This window comes from Plecotus auritus (assembly GCF_963455305.1).
Source record: "Plecotus auritus genome assembly, chromosome: 3".
Lineage (NCBI taxonomy): Eukaryota > Metazoa > Chordata > Mammalia > Chiroptera > Vespertilionidae > Plecotus > Plecotus auritus.
Window position 1 is genome coordinate 10,802,684 of NC_137772.1, and position 22,525 is coordinate 10,825,208.

Below are 22,525 nucleotides of genomic sequence, written 5' to 3' on the forward strand. Positions count from 1 at the left end.
ATGGGGCCAGGATTGAACCCTAACCTAGGTACATGCCCTTGACCAGGAATTGAATCCGAGACCCTTTGGTGCATGGTCTGACGCTCTAACTACTAAGCCACGTTGGCCAGAGCACGTATCCCCTATTTGCACACACGCACGGGCGTTACCTTTGCAGAGACACACAGCCGTCCTGCGGTGGCGGGGCGTCACGAAGCTCAGCCTGGCCGTGCTGTGTGTGGACATCACATTTTCGTCCACAGACACCTTCTCGTCGCAGAACCTCCGTGGGCAGTCCAGCCCTGCACAGAGCCTCTGGAACACGTCCAGGATCCTGACGCCGATGAGGTCCTCGATGTCGGCCACGGAGGCGTTGATCTTGTGCAGGAGCTGCCTGGACGACACCTGGGCCCCACCCGGCTTCTCTATGAACAGCAAGACGTCCAGGTGGGGCTGGGGCTCCGAGGGCTGCAGGCTCACGATCTGGAGGTCCCCCCTCCTCACACCCAGGACGTTCCTCAGCGCCCGCTGGACGTTGCGCCAGTAGTCCCCCACGAACTCCTCCGGCGTGAGGTTGGCGAAGCGGATGGCGATGGTGTGGTTCAGCATCTCCTGCGTCACGGGGCGCACGTGCACGGTGATGTCGGCCACCGTCGTGAACCTCCCGTCCGTCACGCTGACGTTGAGCAGGTACTGCCCCAGGTCCAGCTTCTTGTGCGCGATCAGCTTGCCCCCCGCGCTGGAAACGGAGAAGAGGCTGTCCATCTGGGGATCGAGACTGTAGGTTAAAGTGTCGTACACGTCCTGGTCTGTGGCGTGGATCTTCCCGATGACACCGCCTGCGTATTCCTCGCCGACGGCGGTGATGAAAATCTCCAGGGGCAAGATCGCCGGGGGGTAGATGCTCTCCTCGATGACCATGATGTCAATGTGGGTCAGAGATGACAACTGAGGCTTTCCGTTATCGGCCACCTGGGAGAAAAGGGAAAAAGAAATCACTGCTGTCTAGATCACTGTTCACAACTTCCTAATAAAAATGTATTTACATTGCCCTAACCGGTTTGGCTCAGTGGATAGAGCATTGGCCTGCGGACTGAAGGGTCCCAGGTTCAATTCCAGTCAAGGGCATGTACCTTGGTTGTGGGCACATCCCCTGTAGGAGGTGTGCAGGAGGCAGCTGATCGATGTTTTCTAATTCTCTATCCCTCTCCCTTCCTCTCTATAAAAAAATCAATAAAATATATTTTTTTAAAATTTAAAAAAATGTATTTACATTGTTTAAGTTCTTAAAAATGACCAACTATTAGGTTCTTTTTTCTCCCCATTAGAAGCATATCAATGTCTATGATAAAGTAACCAAATCAATCAATGGGCCCCAGAAATGCAATGGAATAAAAATGAAGGCAGGGCAGAACACAACTCTATACATTTTGTTGTTTTCTCATGAAATGTGAGCTGTTTACATACAGGAGATAACCACCAAAGCCGCTCTTCTCCGGGAACCCACAGGAGAATCCCGAAGGAAGAGGTCCGTACCTTCACCCGCAGTGAGTGGCGATCTTTCACTTTCCTCTCGATGGCGGCTGCAGTCAGGAGGACGCCTTGCTGGGTCACCTCGAATGCGCCCTCATCGTTCCCGCTCTCGATGGTGAAGAAGAAGGGGGGGGCCGTTGTGAGAAGAATCCTTGTCTGTCACCACCAGCTGCAGCACGCTGAAGCCCACAGGCTTATTTTCCTGCACAGAAAACAAACACCAAAACAAAACCCCCACAACCTTCAACAAAACCAAATCTTTTTTTGTTTGTGTGTTAATCCTGGTCCGAGGATATTTTTTTCCACAGGTTTTTAGGGAGAGGGGAAGAAAGAGGGAAAGACAGAGAGAAAGATCGATGCGAGAGAAACACATCAATTGGCTGCCTCCTGCATGCGTCCCAACCAGGGCCCAGGCAACCGAGGTACGTGCCCTTGATCGGAATCGAACCCGGGACCTTTAAGTCCATAGGCTGGACACCCTATCCACTGAGCAAAACCAGCTGGGGCAACAAAACCAAACCCTTACAGTAAGAGACATGGGCAAGTTTCCTATATTAGGAAATACATGGAAAGCACAGTCTACTGCTGCTCCATTTGACAGGAAGAGAGAGAAGGGAGGGGGCTGGGATAAGAAGGAGGAAGGGAAAGGGGGAGGGATAATGAGGGAGGATGGGAGTGGACGGGGGCATTGTGATGTTGGGGAGGGATGAAGTGAAGTGGAAGAGGAGAGGATTGGAAAGGGATGTTTGGAGGAGTGGGGGTGGGGCAAGGAAGGTCAAGAAGGGGAGGGAGGAAAAGAGGGACAGCAGAATTTAAGATTACTTGTAAGAATCAGGCTAATATAATGAACAACAAACTGTTGAACAAAAACAGAGCCAGAGACATAGAAGCATCGAACAGACCGTCCAACCCTACAGGGAAGGCGGGGGGTAAGAGATCAACCGAAGAACTTGTATGCATGCATATAAGCATAACCCATAGACACAGACAGTAGGGGGGTGAGGGCATGTGCTGGGGGTGGGAGTAGCCGGCGAGAGGTCAATGGGGGGGGCGGAAAGTGGACATATGTAATACTTTAAATAATAAAGAATTTAAGTTAAAAAAAAAGCATCAGGCTAGTGAGAGTATCTTGAACACCAAAGCACAAGAGGAGGTGAACGCTTGACTGCGTCTTGAGAACGCTCATCTGTCAGTCGGGAAGAAGACCCTCTCCTTTGACCATCTCATGTTTCCAAGGCGCAGTCTTTGGAAAAGAAAGACATTTCAGAGGAATAACTGAGGCCGTGAAAGAGCTCATCTCAAGAGGGCCGCGTGCAATGAGCCCTCAGCGCCCGAGGTACCTGGATAATCACGCTGTAGTTCCCCTGGGCGAAGACCGGCGCGTTGTCGTTGACGTCGGACACGTCGATGTTCACCGTGGTTGTGTTGACCCTGGGGGGACTGCCGTTATCGGACGCCTGGACTGTGAGCGTGTACCCTGAAATCTTTTCGGGGACAAGACACAGAGACGGCGTGTCCATTTTCACAAAGCCAAAGGACGGGATTCGATCAGAAATGTACTCCCGACAACCGGGAAGGGCAGATCTGAATGCCCGTCACCATTTGCTATGTCCTGCAAGTGGGCAAGTCCCCAGCCTACAGCAAGGTCACTGCCAATAACGTAGCTGCCAAATGGACGGTATTGGCTCAACAGAAAAAGACACCAATGGTGACTGGATTCTCTGATGCCTCCTAAATACGTACTCATTCTGTTAAAGTGTTCAAACTTGAAAAACCATTAACAAAAATTAAGACAGAAAAGTAATTCAAATGATGAGAAAAAAGTGCTAACGGATCTCCAAGGCTGTAACGAGAAGGAAGGCAACCTCTCCTAGTGTTCCTCTCAGCCAGAAGCAGACAGACGTGGCACATGTCCCACCCGAGTGCTTGCCGATTTCAACACCTCAGGACATTCCACACCCCCCCTCCCATCAGTTTCACCCAGTTGGACTGTACTCAACTGCCTACAACTCCTGAGATTTTCCCGTCATGACTTCCTATAAAAAACCGGAGTCCAGTAAGGTAGCTTCTTTCCAGGGCAGCTCCCTACTCAGCTCTCCTCTCCAGAAGGAGTGGTGGGAGGAGCGGGAATGCTGCCCACATCCCGAGTGTGTTCGGCAGCCCTTCTCTCAGCACCTGTGGATTCCCTAATGTCTGCTGTTATTAAGACCCAGCTTCTGGCTCCATGAAGTGCCTAAAAACACTGGAGCCAACACTACTTTCCTCCTGACTCTACACTAATGTCACTTAAGTACGAAGCACAGTTCTCATCCTCTCCCTGTATTTTCCTATTGTCATTTTCAAGTACTTCTATCGTGCTTGTCGGCTGGGAAGGACGAGGCTGGCTCTACCCTTTGGGTACTTCCCATCACGCTGGTGTGTCTGACTAGGAGGCCCCTCCATGTACTGATTCTGTCATCGGTGAACAACGGAAGCCAAATGTTTTCGCTTACTGTTTCCCGGTCTAGAAGTTTGGTCACTTTCACTTCTCCCCGGGCGGGGTCGATGGTAAATGGATTTCCTTGATTGCCATCTATTATGGAATAGTGGATGTGGCTGTTCAAAGGTCCATCCGCATCATCAGCCATCACCTAGAAAATAAGACACTCTCGCTTAGGAGACAGCGAAGGAAGGGACTGAAATCTTTCAGCAAATTTCTGATATCAACAGCTAGCTATTATAAGGCAATCTACATAATAAAAGCCCAGTGACTGTTAAGGCAGAACGACCAGTTGCTATGACACGCAATGACCACTCGGGGGCAGATGCTCAACACAGGAGCTGCCCCTGGGTGGTCAGTGTGCTCCCACAGCCGGAGAGCCGCTCAGCCAGAAGCCAGGCCTATGACTGGTGAGCACAGTGGTGGTGGCGGGAGCCTCTCCCGCCTCCGTGGCAGCACTAAGGAACGGCGAGCCAAGCAGTAAGGAGTGAGCAGGTGGGCGGTTAGGAGAGGGGGGGGGCCCAGAATACGAGAGGGATGTCGGGCCTAAACTGGCAGCTGGACATCCCGCAAGGGGTCCCGGATAGCGAGAGGATGCAGACCGGGCTAGGAGGACCCCCCCCCCGCCACACACACACACACGAATTTCATGCATTGGGCCTCTAGTTACTTATAATAGAGTCAGTAATTGGCTTAACAAAAGACATTTCCATATCTTCAAAATATATTCAAGTAAGGCCACTACAGAAAAGCTGGATCAATCTTAATAAAACAAACAAACGAACAGAAAAACCTCTTGCAGAGATCCAGGAGAAGAAAACTATAGAAAAAAATACACACTGTGCCCAGCCAGTGTGGCTCAGTGGCTGAGCATCGGCCTATGGACCAGGAGGTCACGGTTTGATTCCCGGTCAGGGCACATGCCCAGGCTGCAGGCTCGATCCCCAGCAGGGGGTGTGCAGGAAGCAGCCGATCAATGATTATCTCTCATCACTGATGTTTCTATCTCTCCCTTCCTCTCCCTTCCTCTCTGAAATCAATAAAAATGTATTTTAGGAAAAAAAAAAATACACACCGTAAGGACAGGCTGCTCCAGAACAGCGTCCTCGCTGACCACGGCCGTGTAGGTGTCCTGGCTGAACACCGGGGTGTTGTCGTTGATGTCTGTCACATTCACGTTCACCGTGGCCACGTCACTTAGGGAAGGGGTGCCCCCATCAGTGGCTTCCACAGTCAGGTAATATTCGTGAGAGCTTTCGTAATCCAGGTTCTCAATGATAAATATGGCCCCTGCACGGAAAATCAAAATTACTCCCGCACTCTGAAACGCTACTGCTTACTCAGGGATGAAACCGGCACTTGTAAATAAATGTAACTTTCACTTCCAACGTTTACTTCCTGTTTATGCACGTTTTCTAATTTCTAATTTCTTAACTCACCAATTAGAATTATGAATTTGCCCATCCCTGATCCTTATTTATTTCTCTTATTTTCCTTATATTCTTTGTGTTATTTAAGTCACTCTCCCAATCAACACCATCAATACCCACCTATAAAAATGACTATATGTCTTACCTCTTCTAAATCACAGACTTCACTGTAATTTAATAAAATAAAAACATAAAAATCCTTCCTTTGGCTTTGTTTTCTTTTCCTTGTCATACTTTTTCTTTTATGGAAATACACATCCTTTTTTTACAAAAATCTCTAGAATAACTACATCTCATCATTTTAAAAATCCCTTTGATTTAATAATGATTTAATACCTTTCCTTTTCACCGCTGTATTGCCCATACTACTTACAGAGGCCTAAAAATAAGTTTTATGATATGAGTTAACAATAAATTTTGAAATAGCATCGTCATACGCTTACTTCTTCCAGAAAATAGTTATGAACAATTAAATACGATTTGAATGGAGCAACTTTTTACAACGTGCTAACACGTAAAGCTATTCACACCACAGGTTACCCCAACTAGGGAAGTATTTATGCAGCAAGCACCTAAGCTCCGATGACTTTTGACCTTGTTGGCCGTCATCCCGTCAGTGTAATTCAAAGAGCCCCACCTGTTATGTACACCTGGCATAACAAAAAAGTCATCTTTTGGAATCATCAGATGGCCCCGTAAAAGCTAAGATCGAAGAGGTGGGGACTGCCATTTCACGTGGGAAGCTACGTCCCATGAGTTCCATACGGGCATGAAAAGGAGGTCCTCTTCTATCCTCCAGTCCTTATCTTCACTAGGTTATCGCATTTTATATCTGTATCTTTACTAAATCCCTCAAGTGAGATATTTCAATTTTCTACTTAAAGTTAATTTGCTTGTAGTTATAATGGATACATCGGAAATGTATTTTATTATGTAGAACCATAGTTTGAAGTCTTCGAAACCACTTTAAACCCCACTTAAAATAACAATACAAAGGAAACGTGAGCTTCATCCTTTTAGAGTATCTACTAACAATTTATGACCCGTCCCTCTATATCAGGCCGAGTGCCGGGCAATCTACCCTTTACGGCAGAATAAAGGGCGTCCCTCTCATTTACAGGGTGAGTCACCTGTTTTAGAATCGATGCTGAATTTCCCATGTTCGTTTCCACTGATGATGGAGTAGGTGATGTCTGCATTTGCCTCGATGTCCCTGCTGGCTGCATACACTTGAAGGATTTCTGTTCCAACCAGAACGTCCTCAGACACCGAGGCACCGTATTCTCGGTATTCGAACACGGGAGGATTGTCATTTATATCCAAGACGGACACAACCACAGTGCCAGTCGCTGTCAACCTCCTTGGCACGCCCTGGTCTACAGCTTTCACGGTGAGCGTGTACACGGCCTGCAGCTCTCGATCCAGAGGTTTCTCCAACTGGATAATCCCAGAGAATTCATTGATGGAGAACTGCCCGTCGGCGGAGTTGACCAGAGAGTAGGCTATCTTCCGATTCAGTCCTGTAAGCAGAGGACATCACGTCAGAAGGCTCTATTTCAAAGAATTTAAACAAGTTTATTTTTTAAAACACATGCAGCATACATATTGAAAAGGAAAAAGGCTGAAACACATTATTTTAAAAGTCATTGTGACTATGGCCTTAAGAAAGTAAACTTTTAGAGTAACAATTTACTGAGTTAAAGTAAATATAATTTCATAGTTATCCAGCTTTCTAAGACTGTTTTATATGGACTTATGCTGTAACACTCAGATCTTTTTTTGTTAATCCTTACTGGAGGATATGTTTATTGGTTTATTTTTTTAGAGAGAGGGAAGGGAGGGAGGGAGAGGAGGAGAGAGAGAGAGGAGAGAGAGAGAGAGAGAGGAAGCGAGGGAGACAGAAACATTGATCAGTTGCCTCCCACATGTAATGTGACTGGGGACCAAACCTGCAACCTTTTTGGTGTGCAGGCCTCTGAGCCACCCGGCCAGGGCCGCCAGCAGCTCTAAAGTCTATTTATTACTTACCCTCAGTGACAGATTTACTTGAAAAGTAGAATTTCTGCTATTCTTCTAGTTATTCAGTATTAATATGACCGAAGAAGTTATTTTTATTCTCTGCTATCAAAATGCTAGACATCCTAGACTTTTATTTCTCCACAAAAATTTGAAAGGTTCGTAAAACTGTAAAATATTGCATTTGTTCCTATGATACTAAAATATCTTTATGTCACTAATGGTTTAGTCACAAAACAACACTTCCCTAACTCAATGGGAAATGAAGATCAGTCAACACAGTCACTAACCAGAATTGTAGGGACACCACAGACACCTAACAGCACGTGCATTGGGCACACTTCTGAGACTGCAAATACTCGTTACAAGTGAGCTCATTATTCTAACTATTTCATTCCACGTTTAGGGCCAAGGAATGAAATAACACAACAATGAGGAGTTACTCAACACGCATGAGGTACAATAATTCAACGGCCCGAATCTGGGATGTGTTTTGAAACAGAGGCTCCTAGGATCTGGGAGCACGGCTTGAAGACAGAGCGCCGTCCGGTGGTACCTGCATCCACGTCGGTGGCCTGCACCCTGGTCAGCAGCGTCCCGGGCTCCGTGTTTTCGAACACGGTGATGGTGTGAGGGTCGGCGGAGAACTCGGGGGCGTTGTCATTCACGTCTTCCAACGTGAGCAGCACGTGCGCCTGACAGAATCTGCCCCCTCCGTCGGTGGCCTTGACTAGAAGGTTGTAAACGGCTTGCTCCTCGCGATCCAGGGCGGCTAGTGTTTTCAGTTCACCTAGAAACAGACAAACAGAAATGGCCTCCCTTGGGATTTACCATGTGAACCACGATACCGAATGGTACGTCTTCCCCTTTTCTCTTACAATCGCTAAATCTGAGTAACAGCCTTCCTTTGGACCAGTTTTGTCAATGGCAGGGTCAGCGGCTGGGTGAGTACAGTGAGTTCCAGGTTTCCAACCTGCCAGGTGCCAGCTCTTTAAGTCCCAAGGATAGCAAGGCTGGGGCCTCTGGCAGTATGTTTGTCACAAAACAAAACAGCTACCTGATTTGCCAAATTTAAATGTTTCTAGATGACTCAAAATATTAGATTCCTATGTTCATACTTTGTTCTTTGGTGGGGGACAGCTTAATAGAAAACTATTACTGGACCCCAATTTTAATAAAATACGAATTATAAGAGAAATACAATTGCAGCAACTTAAAGATGAATCATACATTGTGAGTCATTTTAATGAATATGCTAAATTATGACTTTATGGTCACGTCTTCATGAAAGCAAGCTATATATAAAATGGAGACAGTGAAAGCTTAAAATACACTTTAACATCTTGAGGTTTTCTTTTATTTTTAAAGGTGATAAAAACGACTTTAAATCCTTGGCTGTTGACTTTTTATCTCACCCCAAATTTTATACATTAAGTTGCTGTTTCGGTTTCTAAAAGATGTCAATTTTGTAGCAACCAAGTACATTTCACATGAACAAAATGGAATTTCAAATTCGAGTGATCTACAACTACCCACGTATATGATTTTGTTGGAGCACAATTAATTCTGCCCCAAACTCCATCATTACCTGTGTCTGGATTTAGGTTGAATTTTTCTGCTCCTGGACCAAATAAGGTGTATGTGATTTCGGCGTTGGACCGGATATCTGCGTCCGTGGCGGAGACCTGCATGATCAACTTCCCGGGGAAGGCATCTTCTGGAATCGTGTCCGAATACAAAGTCTACAGAGATTGGAAACAATACTGTCAACACGAAACACGGACACCATGGCTGCCGAGCACATGACAGAAAATCAATCATTTCACTTTGGCCACAGAAAACATGGGAAATGACTAACGTTAAAATCCAAGGAGCTTTCAAAACGATTTTTCTTATGAAACGAGGAGCCATGGAACAGTGAACAACCCGATGTTGCAGACATTTAACCTACAGAGTCCTGAATGCAGTGCTTTATGTCTTTGACTTGGGTTCTTATTCAGTTTAAATTCCTGTGAGAAAATATAAATAGCGCTCCACATTGACCTAAAGATGGATTTCCGATACAGAAATCTATTGCTAGCAATCGTTCTTAACACATATCCAAATACAGGCAGTTCAGAAGGAAGCGATCTCCGATCTCCGTGTCTTGGGAGAAAACAAAGATTCCCCCAGGCCCCGTGGGTGAATGAAGCTCAGGCCTGGGCTCTTCCATCACCAGCTCTAATCTCTCTTCATCTCCAACCTGACTCTCAAACGAAGGGGTGTTTCCTGTTCCAACTATTTAGAAATCCATGTCATAGACCACAATATAAGACGGCGATCACTCCTGCCCAAGGCCCCACCCTGCACCTCCAGGGGACAGCTCTGCTCTGGGTTATTCGATCTCCTATGAAACAGCAGCTTAGTTGCAGGAGCCGCACTATGAACCCCGTAGTTTCTCTAGCGTGTTAAGAGCAAGTATCCCCAAAACTGTAAGAGCAAAAGTAAACTCTGTTTGAAGAACTGCTGGCCAGATACTTCCTCCAAAGTAACCTCTTCCTCAAATGAAGGGAATCACTTCCTGAAAACTTTACATGGCATTTTTAGAGTTAAACACAACTGCAATCCTGCTCCTAATTTACAGCACTCTGAGTAATTTGCAAACTGCTGGAGCAAGCCCTGAACCAGTTCCGAGGCTAGCCCATCTCTTGCCCCATTGCTCACTCGCCTCTGCTTAAACAGGAAGAGGTTATGATATGAAACACGCCGAATGACACCACGGTATCCCACCACAGTCCTACTGCCCACCACAGTCCTACTGGGTGGCTTAGGAGAGAAACCTGGATTCGTAATCTAGAAACTTAAAGAGCAGCTTACCTTTTCACACACTGGACTGTTGTCATTGGCATCAAGAACTTTCACTTCAACAATAGCTTTTGATGAGAAGGTGCCATCAGTGGCTGTGATAGTCAGAAGATAACTGTCCCTTTTCTCTCTGTCTAGAGGTTTCTTCACATACACCTTCCATTCATTCTGTATATTTTCAACAGCAAACTGCCCCAAAGGATCCCCTCCTATTAAATCAACAGAGAAAGATGACAATCAGACTTGTTTAAAATAAAGAAGGAAATAAGTGATAGAAAAAATAAATTATAGGATATATAACGTTATGGTTTAAAATAATTAAGGTTGTTTTTTTTAAAATTACATTTGAATTTGGTGTATGAGCTTCCTCATTCAAATTTGTATTTCAATAAAGCATTCAGCCAAATAAAATATAAAGACTACTAAGTAATACTTTAGCCTACGTTAAAACTATAGCTTTTCTTTTTAATTACTATGTATTTATTAAACACTAAGATAAAGTTGAATAAATGAGTCATACAAATAAAAAAGGTATAATGAAGCAACTATTTCCTTTGCACAGGCAAAGAACTTGAAATATAGCTTAACTGGTGCTATGTCTCCTTATTTTACTTTTACTTAACTAAAATCATCCCTTCACCTTCTAATTCCCATAAAATACATTTCTCAGCACTTATACTTCTAATGTATTTAGTTTTAAATTAAGCCACTGAGTTGAAATGTTTTACCTGTTATGTAATAGGTTACTTGTCTGTTAATTTCTTCAGAATCGGCATCTGTGGTGCTTAAAATGGCAATGACACCGCCTGGCGGGTCATCTTCACTTACAGTCCCTTTATAAATCTCCGCCGTGAACCGTGGGGGGCTGTCATTGACGTCGGTGACGGTGACGTCCACAACGGCCGTGGAGGACAGCTGGACCTTCTCCCCGTGGTCCGATGCGACCACTTTAATCTGGTAACTGTCTCTCTTCTCATGGTCGAGCTCCTTGAGGGTGGTAATCCAGCCTGTTTCCATGTTAATGGCGAAAGACTCGATGACGTCTACGCTCTGGGATTGATCTAGACTATACATAACCTGGCCGTTGGCTCCCGAGTCCAGATCCGAAGCCCTGACCTGGATGACTCGACTTCCCCCTGGCTGGTTTTCAACAATAAAGGCCTCATACGGGTTAGACTCCAAGACAGGGCTGTTGTCATTGGCATCCTTCACTTGGATGCTGACATCCACAGACGCCACCACCTCGTGGTCCCCGTGAGTGCACCGGGCGAGTATGGAGAACTGGTACCACTTCGTCGTCTCGTGATCAAGGCTCTTCTCCAGTTTCAGCCTCCCACTCTGCCTGTCAATCACAAAGAACTCGTCCCTGTTGCTCTCCGGAGTATTCCCTTTGACGAGGCTGTACAGGACCGTCCCACTGTGTTCCGCTCGTATGAGATCGATTTCGGTCCCAATAGGCATGTCTTCGGAAACGGTGTAGGTGTAAAACGGCTCTGAGAACTTGGGGAGCCGCATTTCTGGGGGGAGTACCTTAACATAGACGGGCACAACGGACTCCTTGGGCGGAGAGCCGTTATCCACAGCTCGCACGAAGAAAGTGAAGACCTCGTCCTCTAAGCCAATTAAGCTTTCCTTTGTCGTGATGATGCCAGACAGCTTGTGGATCTCCAAGTTCTCCTGAACACTTTCAGAATCGGCTTCCAGAGCGTAGGTGACATCGGCATTGGATCCCTCGTCGGCGTCACTCGCAAGAACTTTAATGACGGATGTGCCCTTGGGAGCATCGGACCCGATGTTTACCTCGTACCTGGTAGCTCGGAACTGGGGTGCGTTGTCATTGTCATCGGTGAGGATGACGTTAATGGTGCAGAACGCAACTTTTCCTCCCGCATCCTTGCCCATTAAGCGGATTGGGATCACTTTCTCCGCTGGGATTTCTCGATCGAGTTTTTCCAAAGTAAATACCTGTCCTCTCTCATTGGTGTAAAACCTGTCTCTGGCAAAGTCATTTACGATATGGTAAGTGATGTGGCCGTAAACACCAGAATCCCCGTCAGTCGCTTTGACCGCCGTCACCAGGGTGTGCTCGGGAGCATTCTCCGCGAGTTCCACTTCGTACTCATTCTGAAGGAACACGGGGCTGTGCAAGTTGCCCCCAATGACAGTGACGTGAACCTGAGCTGAACTTCGGAAAACTCCATCCGAGACGGAAATGTTAAGACTGTAAAATGGCTTCAAGGTGACCTGGCGGAGGTTGGAGAGCGTGATGATCCCCGTTTCACCGTCCATGACAAAATTCTTCTGATCATTGCCAGACAGAATGGAGTATTCCAGCTTGTCTACGTCTGAGCTGTCTGCATCATAGGCTTTGACACAGGTCACAAAATGCCCGTGCGTGGCGTGCTCGCTGATTTTGGCCTCGTAAATCTGTTGGTCAAACAGGGGCGGGTTGTCGTTGAGGTCTGTGACATCCACTGTGACCACCACCTCGCTGCTCAGCGGGGGCATGCCACCATCCACGGCCCTCACAGCAATCCTGTGCTGCCGGAACTGCTCATAATCCAGAGCCCGGATGAGGGAAATGACACCCGTGCTACTGTCGACGTGAAAATGATCGTGACTCTTGCTGTGATTCCCAGACAGGTGGTAAGAGATTCCCCTGTTGGGTTCTGAGTCTGCATCTGTTGCTCTAACACGTACCACGGACGTTCCAATGACAGACGCCTCCGACAGCGTGGCGGCGTAGGACTGCTGAGCAAACACGGGGGGGTTGTCATTGATGTCTTCCACTACGATGTCCACAAACACCTCGGCGTGCGCACCCGTCAGGGAGTCGGTGGCTCGGATGCTCAGTTTGTAGGCCGGGTGGGCCTCAAAGTCCAGGGGAGCGATGACGTTGATGACGCCGGTGTTGAAGTTAATGGTGAACTGGCTAAAGGGATCGCCATCGGTGATGCTGTAGAGCACCTTCAAGCCCTCGGGACTGTTGGCTTGCACGTGCACGACGGGGCTGTGCACCTGGATATTCTCCGGGATCTCGGCGCTGTAGAAAGGTTTTTCGAACACGGGCATGGCTTTGTTCATCACCGTGATGGGAACGATCACTTCAGCCGAGAAAGCTGGGTTTCCCCCGTCTTTTGCAACCACAGTGACAAGGTACTGTTTATTTAAGGTGTCGGGCTCGAATTGCTTCTTCAGGGAGAGGTCACCCGACGGTCCGATCTGAAAGTGCTCGTGATGTTCCTTCAGGTAGTAGTGCACGTCCCCATTCCTGCCGCTGTCTCTGTCCACGGCGGTGACATGGCGTATAGTGTGGCCGACCGCGGCGTCCACCCTGACGACAGCGTAGTAAGGGAGGTTGACAAACACCGGTGCGTTGTCATTTTGGTCTTCCACGGTGACCTTCACAACCACGTGGGCCACCGCGGCAGGCTTGTGTTCCTGCGTCACCTCCACGACCACGTCGAAGGCCTCCTGCTGCTCCCGGTCGAAGGGTATGCCAGTGGTGGACAGGACACCCGAGGTGCGGCTCATTTTAAACCTGCGATCCGGGTTGAGGATGTGATAGAACAAGGGCTCGTTCATTGGATTGCCAATCGCAGTAATGACAGCCAGCGTCCTGGCTTCAGTGGAATTCTCTTTCACGGTCGCCGAGTAGAAATCCTGGGTGAACTTCAGTTGACTTTCTTTGCTCTCCTTCACGTGGATTTTCACCGAGGAGAAGCTTGCGAATCTGCCGTCGGAAGCGCGAATCGTTAACTCGTAGCGGCTTCTTAACTGCGTTGTGTTTTGCACCGTAATCGAGCCAGTCTTGTAGTCCATGAGAAACTTCTCCCCGATGTTGCCCTCAGTGATGGAGTACATTACCTGTGAGAAGGCGCGAGAATCGGCATCTGTCGCGTTGACCGTGATGACTCTGACCCCTTTGTATGTGGGCAACAGGAGAGAGGCTTCATACAAGGACTTGGAGAACACAGGAGGGCAGTCATTAATGTCAATTACATGGATAGTCACGTTAGCCGCATATTCAGCAAACAAGCGCGGTGTTCCCATGTCATGCACTTGCACGGTAAAGTGAAAAGTGCTTGTTTCTTCATAGTCCAAACTCAGTACTGTATGGATAGCACCAGTGCTAGAATCAATGGCAAAATATTTGTGTATCGATGGCTCAACGATGTGGTACACAAGCAAAGCATTCGACTCCTTATCAGCATCAGTGGCTCGAATCACTAATGGGACGTTCTTGTCTGTGAGGACCACGCTGTTCAGGGAAGCAGACTCGCTGACAAGTCCCGTGTATTCTGCTTGCATAAAAACAGGCCAGTTGTCATTTTCATCCTGCAGATGCACTAGGACCGTCGTGTTAGTAGACAAGCCGGCCATATTGGTTCCTTGTACTGTCAGTGTATAAATAGGCAAGGTCTCAAAGTCCAGAGCTTTCTGAGTGACGATACTTCCAGAGTGTGGATTAATGTCGAATGCATCAGCTATGTTTCCATCTCTTATTTCATAGACCACCGATGACTGACTGTGGGCTGTAACCATTCCGACAAAACTCCCAATGCTGATAGTCTCACTAATTTCAACAGAATATTCTTTAGACGTAAACCTCGGAGCGGCATTGTCAGCAATTGTGACAAAGATATGCACGGAAGTGATTTCACTCAGGGGCGGACTGCCTTTGTCTGTAGCTTTAACCATTAGGTCATATTCCACTTGGTTACTTCGATCCAGTTCTTTGGCCGTTTTGATAGAGCCCAAGATGGGATCGATTGTAAAAGAATTTCCAATATTTCCTGGGAGAGGTAAAAAAAAGAAGCATGTTAGAGAACTACAGGGATCAAGTACTATTTGGAAATACAGAAACCAATGATAACTTTAAAAATTATATTATGAAATTAAACAGAAATTTGGGGGTTATCAACATTTGAAAGGAACTTGTCTCAATTTTCAACTTGTTTCATTTCTGTCCACCTAAAATAAGGCAGACTAGTCAGAATTCTGTCCATAAATTATGAAAAGTAAGAAACAGAAGCAATATTACTCTGTATCTAACACCAAACTCACTCCCTTTTGCTTGAACCAAGAATGCGCTTATGGAAGGGCATGGTTACCCTTCATAAAGCAGCTAAGTTCATAATTTTCCAAGTGTTCCCTCAATCACCCTTTAGAACATTTATATTTCCGCATTTATCACTTGAAAATGCTCAAGATTCTCATTCATTATAAAAGGGAAGACTTCAATTCATTAAGAGAACTTAACCAATTTCAAGAGAACTGTCCCTTATTTTAAATGTTCAGGGGACTGATAAATAAGCTTGTGTATAACTTGTCCTACACTTCAGAGGTTTTGAGGATTTTGGTAATAGTCTCTTCTGAATCATGTTCAGGTCGATGTATCCCCTAAGTCAGTGGTTTTCAAGTGGGGGTGATCCTACCCAGAAGGGGACGTTCAACAATGCCTGGAGACATTTTTTTAAAATATGTTTTTATTGATTTCAGAGAGGAAGGGAGAGGGAGAGAGAGACAGAAACATCCGTGATGAGAGAGAATCATTAATCGGCTGCCTCCTGCTCGCCCCCTACTGGGAACTGAGTCCACAACCAGGGCATGTGCCCCACCAAAAATCGAACTGTGATCTCCTGGTTTATGGGTCAACACTCAACCACTGAGCCCCACCAGCTGGGGTTTCTGGAGACATTTTGGTTGGCACTACCTTGGGGGAGAGACCAGGAATGCTGCTCAACTTCCTGCAGTACACAGGACGGCCCCCACAACAAAAATCTGTCATTCAAAAAGTCAGCAGTGTTGAGGCTGAGAAATTCTCAGATTGTTTAACTGGCTTTTCACTGGACCTTTTCCGCCTGCACTGTATTCATGTATTCAGCTGCAAATGCAACTCTGCCGGGTCCTGTTGTATAGCACCGACTGCAATCTTCCTGACGAAAACCAGCAGTGGACTACAGCTTGGCAGTTACCTATCTTTTTGAACAGATCAAGGCAGTGTGAGGGTTCGACCCATCCATGAACCCTTCATCCCTATTCTGTTTTATAAACAAGAGTCCAGCTCCATTATCCTGGACATAGAACTGAATGTGTTTTTCCCAATGAACTATTACACTCACCCCCAAAACAAGGCTCACTTGCCACTTAACTGCTTCCTCCAATTGCTTTCCTCCAGGCTTGCTATCGAGGGCGGCACTTCACGGAACGGTATTACTTACTGTGATTTGCAAACCAGGGGATTAACCAAGCACTTCTTTCTCCACATCATTACTAGGAAACGCTTCCTCTCTGGCCTTCATTTCCTTCCTTTAATACATTTTCCAAAAACCCATGATAATGTTTTCTGAGGCCCGACCTAGTCTGGTTTTCATTAAGCCTGCCTGGCTCTGCACCCAGACCCACGGCCCGTCTGCCCCGGGGCAGAGGCCCAGGCTTCTCCAGGCTCCTGAGCTCTGAGCTAAACCCCGGCCCACGGATGGGGTTGCGCTGTCTCTGCCAGGCCTTGCAGAACTGTTTCCAGCCTGTCTGTGTCTATGAATCAACGACCCCAGATTCTCTCTCTTAGTCATCAAGGTCCTCTCTCATCCTGCCTGCGCATCACCCCACCACCTTCCAAAACTGTGACAGGCTGTCTGGATCATAGAGGAGACTGCGAAAACCTTTTCAGACGTGTCTTCATCCCCACCCCTTGGACTTCCATCTATCTGTCCTAAAAAAAGAAGTTGACCTACTATGTTTTACACTCCTTCATCTATGTGCATTTTTCTCTTTATCTTAGATGGTGAAATCTTTTTTTATAATATATTTTCATTGATTTCAGAGAGGAAGGGAGAGATAGAAACATCAATGATGAGAGAGAATCATTGATTTGTGGCTGCCTCCTGCACGCCCCTCACTGGGGATGGAGCCCGCAACCTGAGCATGTGCCCTGACCGGGAATCGAACCGTGACCACCTGGTTCATAGGTCGATACTCAGCCACTGAGCCACATCGGCCGGGTGGACAGTGAAATCTTAATGCTTCACATACACAAGGCATCACATTCTCTATCACCTGGAGTTGCCTGGCTTTGCTAAAGACAGCTCTGGTCCCGGCATTGGTAACAAGTAGGTAAATAGGAACCCAGCCAGTCAATTAATACATGGATCCCGCATAGACCACGGCAGAAAGCACAAGATTTGCAGATGGGAGAGCAACGTGGTGCTTGTTGGAAGAACCCCGAGGGCTGCTGAGTGGCTTGGGCATGCCCTCTGATCTAGTAACAGACACACTCACCAAATACTGAAATACACGTATGCTGTTTGTGAACGGACTCACGGGGCCGTGGCAGAAGTCTGTACTCGGTGGGGGGCTTATCAGTCTCCTTAGCTGGAGATATGGTGATTTCTAAAGAGCCTTAAACTGCTCTCGCTATTGGAGCAAGGCAATATCTGGGCAAACTTGTGCGCGTGTGCTCATTAGCTATGACTGTATTATACACACACACCCCACAGGGCATCAGAGAGCTGTGCAAAGGAATCCGTGTCTTCCCACAGGGACACGCTGTGGATGCCGACCGCCGGCCAGTGCGGCAACCTCTATAAACTTCAGGTGCAATGATATTGAACCTAAGTGTGGGGAAGACAATCAATTCTGGTCAATAAGCCTATTTACTGAGCGGCTTCTGTTTCCAGGTGTTCCAATGGTTTTAAAGTTACAATTTTCTCCTTTAAAAAATAAAGAGAACGCCAAGCTGCCCAGGGTATCGCGCTGAGCATGTGTCTCCAAGCATATAACTCTTCTGTTACTGAACTATCTTTAATTAATTCCTTTCCCCCTGAAGACTCCTCATCAGACACAACCTTTTGCTCAATAAATCGCTGCTAATTAAACATGCCGTGTGATGGCCTGAATTTATAACCAGTCTTCTGAACTTTATTAAATGTAATCTGACAGACATTAGAAACAGGTGATTATGAATAAGCGGTAAGTGAGCGGCCACAGGACCATTTTATAGTTCCTGCTGTTCGAACAGATTCACTCACACAATTCCACAGCATTGAAAGGGAGTCATTTCCTATAAAGTACTTGTTCAGCACTATTTTTATAATACCAAATCGAAAACAAGATCTTTGTAAAAGCCCAAGGTCTGTGCCGGAATAGGCCCTTTGGTATTATGTATTCGCTGAGTGGAGACACAGTTCCATTCTTGGAATACCGAGTTACTAATTCCATTAGCCCTACAAGCATTTAAGGAATGTGTATGCCTTCAGTTGGGCACCAACAATCATATTTTAACCACCCAGTTGTTGAAAATTATGTGAAAGCTAAGGGAAAGTTTAACATTTTCTCCTACACAAACCCAGCCAGTTTGTCTGCGGGAAAATTATTTTATTGAAGTGCTCGGGCATGCACACGTGGAATGCGCTGTTTTTTTAACGGCTACATTTCTGAACCAGTGGGAAAACCTCCATCGTTAGGCAAGGCACTAACTACATGAAAACACATTTTACTGCTGCAACCAGGGCCAGTACACGAGGTCTTCCTTGTGAGTAATGGACTGAATTTGGTCACTTTCAGTGAAATAAATGAAACTTCAAATATATTAAGAAATAGTTTGACCACATAAAATACATCAACAAAGTTGTTTGTTTTTTCATTACTCTCCATTTGCTTGGCTTTTGATTATATGATTTAATAGCTAATTTTCACCTCTTTGAATTCTAATGCCTAAGATAGATGCGATTTCTAAAAATGTAGCAGTATGGACTTACAAAAAAAAGGCAAGTGGATGATCTCAATACTCTAAAGTCATTACAAAGGCAGAACAAGGATAGAGACTTTGTACTATCAATGACACTAAGAAAGACAGAGAACTGAAACATTCTCCATATTGAATCACTTACTCTTATCATTTGGCATGACCAGGGAAAGCCCTGAAGCAAGGCCGTTTCTGACCGCACACATATGCTCTAAAGCAGACTAAACCCTGTCTCAAGCAAGAACATGCATGTATGGACCAATGGCGACCCCCACACCTATCAAGTTCGAATATGAACGTGCCCAGCATGGCACCTGCACATGAAATGCGCTTAATGAGACCCTGGGATGAATAAATGGGTGGCTGAATAGCAGCAGTGCAACAGAGAACAAAAACACTGTGCTTGCCCTGATCGGTTTGGCTCAGTGGAATAGAGCATCAGCCTGCGGACTGAAGGGTCCCAGGTTCGATTCCAGTCAAGGGCATGTACCTTGGTTGCGGGCACATCCCCAGTAGGGGGTGTGCAGGAGGCAGCTGATCGATGTTTCTCTCTCATCGATGTTTCTAACTCTCTATCCCTCTCCCTTCCTCTCCGTAAAAAATCAATAAAATATATTTAAAAACAAAACAAAACAAAACAAAAACACTGTGCTTGGCCACAGTGCTTCTCTGTGAGGCGCTTCCTTATATCCCCCGACAAGACTCAGATCTCCTGCCTTATCAGCCCTGCATCTGCCCACACTTCCAGCTGCTCTCCCTGCCCTCGTTGCCTCTTGCCCAGCTCCAGCCCCTTCAGCTTTTCAACATCTCTGAGTCCAGATCCCACCCCTGGGACCGACCGCAACGAGCCGTGAGTGACACTCAACTATTCAAGCTGCATGGGGGTGACAGTGGCAGCAACACTAAACCCGGAGGAGCCGGGGCGTGACCCTCTCTCTGAGATCTGAGTGGGTCCTAACTGGAAGAGTCAGCACCCCACCATGAAATTCCTGCTCTGCCCAGGAGAAAACACGCTCTGACTACAAGTAAAGCATTACATTAATAGGCCAGCATTTTCCTAAGAACGTTTTCTAGTTTAAGAAGGAAAATGATTGCGTGGTTAAAAAAAGTTTAGAGCCCGGCCAGTGTGGCTCGGTGGTTGAGCGTCGACCTATGAACCAGGAGGTCGCAGTTTGATTCCTGGTCGGGGCACATGTCCGGGCTGTGGGCTCCATCCCCAGGAGGAGGAGTGCAGGAGGCAGCCACCAATCAATGATACCCTCTCATCATGGATGTTTCTATCTCTCTCTCCCTCCCTCTTCCTTCCTCTCTGAAATCAATAAAGATATATTAAAAAAATACAGACCTAACTGGTTTGGCTTAGTGCAGTGGTCGGCAAACTCATTAGTCAACAGAGCGGCAAACCACGGCTGGCAAGCCACAGTTTGCCGACCACTGGCTTAGTGGCTGGAGCGTCAGCTTGCGGACTGAAGGGTCCCAGGTTCGATTCCAATCAAGGGCACATGCCTGGGTTACGGTCTCGATCCCCACTGGGGGGCGTGCAGGAGGCAGCCAATTAATGACTGTCTCTCATCACTGATGTTTCTATCTCTCGCTCCCTCTCCCTTCCTCTCTAAAATCAATAAAAATATATTTTTAAAAACTACAAGTTTAGAAATACTGAATTGGTCAAATCAAGTTTTCTTTGTGGTAGGACCTCTCAGCTTTGAATTATGCTCGTATCATGAGTCTCCAAGCACTTGGCCCAAACGTGTTAGTACTCTCTCCTGGCTTCCTGAAGAGCTAGAGCTTAAATTGTTTTCTCTTTCTCCTAACATGTGAGCTCCACGTAAACAATTTTTGCAGTGATACATGGGAATGTGTTAACCTCCAGAACCAAGTTTAGAAAAGAAGAAACAGACTTTTTAACAAGTGCAAAGTTATGAACCTCTCGAGTGCTCCCTACGTACCTGACTCGATGGAGTACACCACTTCGGCATTCCTCCCCTTGTCCTTGTCCAGCGCCGTGACCTGCAGCACCACCGAGCCCACAGCTGCCGATTCGTACACCCGCCCTTCGTAGGAGGAACTCGTGAACCAGGGCGCGTGGTCATTCATGTCACTGACGTTCACCACGATCCTTGCAAAGTTGCGCTTCACAGGGACATCTTGATCTCGTACCTGGAAAAAAAAACCAACATTATCAATCCTGTTGGAATTTTTCTGACTTAAAATCCCTCTCAAATGCATGAAACCCTTCAGAATTGCAGAGTGGCCGGAGAAGGGGCAGAGAGCTGTACCATGACTGTGAGGACGTGCTGGTGAATGGCTTCGTGATCCAGGGTCTCCGAAGTGTAGAGAGAGCCAGTTGCAGGATCCAGACGAAACTTCTTGAGACTCAGCGGGTCAATGCTGCTCTGCAGGGTGTAGATGAGTTTGTTTTTCTCATCCTTATCCACAGCACTGATTTGCAAAATCTCTGTTTCTGGTGCCGTGTCCTCTGGAATAACAACTTCATACTTGGATGTAGAGAACTGAGGACGATGGTCATTTGTGTCTATGACTTTGATGAATACCTATAATAACAGAACGAGTCACATAATAATATTCCTAAACCTGGCATTTTAATAAATAACCAGTGAATCAGATGCACATTTTAAAAAGTTGATTTTTTAGCAAAAATGAAATGTAAACCTGAGAAAAGTAACAAAAATCAAAATATCTTTAAATTTCTCACCGATATATTATTTCTATACATGAGTATAATGAGGACCTTTCTAAATTCTTGAGACTAACTTTAGAGAGAAAATGTAACACCTTCCACACATTTCTTTATGAAATGCAGCAGAGGTATTTCTAGATTACTCAGATAATGATAACAGAGAATCTACTTTCCCAGGTTTACAGAAGACTAATTTCCTGCATCAGAGCTGAATCTGTACCTATCATGCTATTGAGTGAGGAAATACTAGACTGTCACAGGATCTAAATTTCTTGTTCTAATCTTTGAGACTCCAAATTCCTATCGACAGATTATTTTTAAATTTATGAAAAAGAAATGTGCTTTTAAATTCTTTATCATTTTGTGATCGTAAAACCTATGTATAAACAGTAAACACATTTATTTCCTAAAAGCAATTGAAGTACAACGAAAAGATAAACTCTCTTAAACATATCAGCATCAAATAAAAACATTAGAGGAAAAAAGCTGATGTTAAAAAACTCAGTCCCCAGTAAAATCTTTTTACATACCAGAAGGATTCATTTTCAGATTGCAAAGGCATATGTGGATGAGGCACAGTGGAAATGACCACAGCTTATAAAAGCGATTTACAGTATGAACAAGAAAGCGAGGCTTCGCTGGTGCATCTGGAGAAAGGGGTTCGCTGGTCCCGATGGCCCAGGAGGCCTGGGCCCCAGGAATGCACAGGTGAAGCTACTAACACACTGCCCCAGGCGTGTGAACCAGCGGCCGGTGCGAGAAGCCTGCACCAGCTCTCAGAGAACACCGAGTCCGTG

The 22,525-nt window shown here is 46.2% G+C and overlaps 1 protein-coding gene across 1 annotated transcript in view; it reads right to left on the minus strand.

Annotated features, from left to right (window-relative positions):
- Positions 1-22,525, minus strand: part of FAT1 (FAT atypical cadherin 1) — a 109,945-nt gene that overhangs the window by 15,997 nt on the left and 71,423 nt on the right. The window contains 13 exon segments of the mRNA XM_080660559.1: positions 33-951; positions 1,516-1,644; positions 1,646-1,714; positions 2,853-2,996; positions 4,005-4,142; positions 5,067-5,281; positions 6,552-6,941; positions 7,994-8,227; positions 9,026-9,179; positions 10,294-10,490; positions 11,010-15,077; positions 20,977-21,187; positions 21,307-21,582. Coding sequence (XP_080516685.1) covers positions 33-951; positions 1,516-1,644; positions 1,646-1,714; positions 2,853-2,996; positions 4,005-4,142; positions 5,067-5,281; positions 6,552-6,941; positions 7,994-8,227; positions 9,026-9,179; positions 10,294-10,490; positions 11,010-15,077; positions 20,977-21,187; positions 21,307-21,582 — 7,144 coding nt within the window.